We start from the raw sequence: 4,471 nt of genomic DNA on the forward strand, positions 1-4,471 counted from the left end.
ACTCAACTTCATTCTTTGCATACCGAGCAATAAAAATACAAAAAATATGTAACATAATTGAAATGTTTCCTCATCTATAGGTACATAATACCTAAAGAATGTATGATAAAATATAAAGAATATATTATATTCCTAGTTTGTATAAACCATTTCTTAATGAAAGTTATTCTTCATAGAAAACTTTGATTGACCATTGAGGAATGCATAATAAATGTGAAAGAACTTCTCAAATGCCCTATACATTGTGAAAGAATAAGTTTGGAACATATTGAAATATCAAAGTGAACATTTTTTAATAATCAATAAACATAATTAAAAATATCATAAAATGATTCAAAATTAATAATAATAAAAATGCACCTATAAACTAAACAGTGTCTCTTCATTTAGTTTATGGATGTTACCATAGTCTCTTCATTTACTCATTCATGCTTTAGAAAGTATGCACTTGGAAAATATATTTACTGGAAAAATAAAAACATGAAAAATTTGTGTTAATTTTTTTTAAAAAACCACGCTAACTAAATCTTTAAAAACATGCTAACTATTTAGATAAGTAAAACACACTTGCATATTGTAAAAAAAATATGACCTATAGATTTAATGTACATTAGTTTTTAAAATAAACAGTGTCTCTTCATTTAGTTTATAAATGTTACCAAAGTCTCCTCATTTACTCATTCATGCTTTAAAAAGTATGCACTTGGAAAATATATTTACGGGAAAAATAAAAACATTAAGAATATCTGTTAAGAAAAACTTTAAAAACACGCTGACAAAATCTTTAGAAACATGCTAACTATTTAGATCACTAAAACGCTCTTGCACATTGCAAAACAAATATGAGCTTTAGATTTGATGTATATTAGTTTTTAAACTTAAATTTTAACATTTTATAGGATAAAAGATAGCAAATTTACAAATTATTCTACTTATTATTAGTGCTTGTCCATATATTGTGATACTTTCTGAATTTCATACTTTAACCAATGATTTAAATTTTTATTTTCTATCTCTTAGAATTAATCATTCTTAAAAAAATTTTGAATGTAAAACAAGACTGGTTTTTTATAAGAAATATTATTTTATATTATTACTATGAAAATATTACTATTTTCGTATTATAAATTATTTGTAATCTATCAATAGTTGTATTTACAAATAATATTTTTTAACATACCATAATATTTCAACCGAGGGAAAGGAAACTTCATTTGTTAAATATTTCAATTACTTTATTAATGTACATTAGTTTTAAATGTTCTATAACATTGAATAAATCAAACCCTAAAAACAGATGTTCAAATAAAACCATAGAACTTCTGAAGAGGCAAATGACGGAGCAAATTCAATTGCTCAGCTGAAATTTCCTCAGGCACGGGAAAAACTAGAAGAAGATAACAAAACACTATGAATACAAACAGAGGCTTGTGCACGGAACATAGCATGAAATCATTTGATCTTTGCAAATCTCTGCAAACCGAGCTACTAAGAAGAAAAGGAGGTTAACTGGAGCCAGTCAGGAGAAAACAAGCGAGGAGATTTGCCCAAGCTTAGGCTATTAATATTAATAAAGCATAATAAAGTTGGCCACATAGGAGCAGCGGGAGATATGAGTGATAGTTGCACTCATAGAGAGCAAAAGGAATTTGTTCATGGCGGAAATAGATTAGCAAAGCACTGTAATTACAGAGAGCAGCCATTCAGAACAGAAGCTTGAGGATGAAATCATTTGATCTTTGCAATTATCTACAGATTGAACTACACTGAAGAGAACGAGCATGATTGATCTAACATGAAAGAATAGACGAAATTCGCTGCAGAACGAGCGAATCAGAAGAAAACAAGGAAGAATTATGCCTAAACTCGCACTATTATTATTATTATTATTAATAAAGTTGGCTACATAGGAGCAGTGGGAGCATTGAACAACTCCACTAGATAGATATAATTATGATCCTCCGCAAAAGTGCTACTGGCTATCGCAACGGGAAAACATAACCAGACTTAAGTAATGTCTACAAAGTTGAATCTCTCAGAGCCGAGACAGTTGCACAGTCTCGAGAGTTCACAAAACCATCAGACTTGTAAAGGAAAAGAAAAACACGACAAATAACCGGAAGACGCCACCTCGAACACGAAAAGAAAGAAAAACGAGGGGTACCCTAGTGATTCCTCCTCAGAGTTGTTTGAGATCAACCCTATGGAGAGGAACGGCGTGAAGTGGGTGCAGCATCTCGCAGGACAGCTTGAGCACCTCGGACAGGTCCACGGGGTGCTGCTCGTGTTGAGCCCAGTGGAAATGGTGCATCAATTTGGCCACCCAGAGGTGGACGGTGGAAAGACCCAGAGCCTTTCCAGGGCAGACCCGACGGCCCGCCCCAAACGGTGCAAGCCTCAGATCGCTCCCCCTCACGTCCACATTCTCACCTCCCTCGGTCTCCACAAACCTCTCTGGTCGGAACTGGTCGGGGGAATCCCAGATGAGGGGGTCGTGTGTTATCGACCACATGTTCACCATGGCCGTGGTACCCGCCGGCACGCACAACTTGCCATGATCTCCCAGATTGGTGTCCCGAGTGGAGAGTCTGGCCCATGAAAGGAGTGGCCCGGGCGGGTGCATTCTCAGCGTCTCCTTCACCACCGCCTGCAGATATGGCAGTTTGCATATGTCCGAGTCCCTCACGCTCCTGCTCTTTCCCACCACAATGTCGAGTTCCTCCTGCACCTTCCTCTGAGCTCCCGGGTTCAGTACCATCTCCGCCATTGTCCACTCCGTCAGCAGCGCCGTGGTGTCAGTGCCTCTAAATATCATCTCCTGCGACAACATGCGACGATTAATGTCAGGAAAGAAGAACATGGAACGGGATTCAAGAATGACGAGATGCGATCATACCCAGAGAACAGAGATCATGTCTTCGTCGTCCAGCTTGTCCTCTCCATTCAGAGACAAGAGAACATCCACAAAATCGGCGTCGGCGGTGTCGTGATCCTTATCTTTCAGTCGGTGCTCCTCGATGATGTTCTTCACGAAGCCTCTCACGCGTGGGACGAGGGTTTGGCAACGGGAGTGGATGCGGAGGGGATCGAGAAATCTGAGCCAGGGAAGATGGTCGGCCCAGTTGAAGGCCCCGAGAAGCTCGAATCCCTCCTCCACCATCTCTCTCAGATTCTTCACTTCCTCGCTCTCACCGCAGATATCAAACCTCCGCCCGAAAACGCTGCCCATGATGTTGTTCAGCGCCGCACCTTGCAAATGGCGGCGCAGCCGCACAACGCCGCCGGAAACATACTCGTCGTGAATGTTGCTCAGCATGACCAGGGAATCGGCTTGGCGTCCGGGCTCGTGGGCGGCGATCCTCCGGGGAGCGAAGAGATGGGTGGCGGAAATCCGGCGGAGCATTCTCCAGTACTCACCGTTTGGAGCAAAGCCGATCGCTCGACCGAACATGAGCTGCTGGGCGGATTGCTTGAGCGGCCTGTCCGAGAAATTGACAGAGCTGAGCAACTCTCGAGCCACCTCGGGATCAGATGTGATGACGGCGGGAGTGGAACCTAAGCTGAAGGCCATGAGTCTCTTGGCACCATGGATGCGAGCCAGCTGAGCGAGCCTGCGATGGGCAAGGCCACGGCTCATATCGATAAGGCTTCCTATGATGGGGAATCCCCTGGGCCCAGGAATGGCGGCGCCGCCCTTCTTTCTGGCCACCGCCCATGCACATCCTCCGGGGCTCATCCATGCAACCACAACGGCGCAGGAGGCCACCAGCAGAATTGCGGCGTACAGTGGCCATGCAGAGAAGATCGTGTCATCAGCATTGTGCAGCATGTACCCACGCCCGTCCTTGGCCAATACAGGAATGGCATAATAGAGCCACCAACTTCCTCCTCCAGAGCTCCCACTCCCACTCTCCATTGCACGAAAGGATGAAATGACAATGACAAATGCAGAGGACTAGCGAGACCTTAACAGTGACAAGCTCTATGTGGATGTGAATGAGACTTAGATTGGGGCCATTTTATAGAGTTCCCAACCCCAAGCCTAATGAAGGAGGAGAGAAAAAACTGGAGAGCTCTGTTTCCTATGGCGGAGCACAACCGTCCATTTTTCGCTTTTGAAATTTCTGCATTTCCAACAACCAATAAACATATTACCAACACACGGGAATTAGAGAGGAACATGGCGGTTTTAAATTTCGTTCGTCCGGAGAAGAAGCCAGCTGGGCTACACTGCTATTAGGGTGAATACAGGAAAGAAATCACTAGCTAACAGAACGGAGCTTTTTCCTATTCTCTTCGAATTTCCCTTTCCGATACTGACGCCCATTCCTATTTGTTCACAGGAACCATTTGGAGCTCCATATTCAATTTTCTATTCAAGGCAAATGCATCGAGATTGATGATGGTTTTATTCCCAAAGAGCCATCGTACAGAACCTTACGGTTGATTGTACTTGTTCAAGAGTGGGAGA

General features: G+C 42.3%; 1 protein-coding gene across 1 annotated transcript; it reads right to left on the reverse strand.

Annotated features, from left to right (window-relative positions):
* Positions 1 to 2,179: 2,179 nt before the first annotated feature.
* On the reverse strand, positions 2,180 to 3,916 carry LOC149560863 (cytochrome P450 78A4-like). Its single transcript, XM_089823681.1, has 2 exons — positions 2,897 to 3,916; positions 2,180 to 2,818 (listed from the first exon to the last, which is right to left on the reverse strand). Exons 1-2 carry the CDS (start codon positions 3,914 to 3,916, stop codon positions 2,180 to 2,182), a joined length of 1,659 nt encoding a protein of 552 aa, XP_089679807.1.
* Positions 3,917 to 4,471: the final 555 nt, after the last annotated feature.

The sequence above is a fragment of the Cupressus sempervirens genome, chromosome 4, assembly GCF_028749045.1.
Source record: "Cupressus sempervirens isolate cs-2001-9-10 chromosome 4, ASM2874904v1, whole genome shotgun sequence".
NCBI lineage: Eukaryota > Viridiplantae > Streptophyta > Pinopsida > Cupressales > Cupressaceae > Cupressus > Cupressus sempervirens.

Bases quoted from the DNA above. Each gene is read 5' to 3' on its own strand.
- LOC149560863 (XM_089823681.1), bottom strand. From the start codon at position 3,916: ATGGAGAGTGGGAGTGGGAGCTCTGGAGGAGGAAGTTGGTGGCTCTAT. The intron at 2,819-2,896 runs GTATGATCGCAT...ATGTTGTCGCAG, and splicing joins ACATGATCTCTGTTCTCTGG to GAGATGATATTTAGAGGCAC.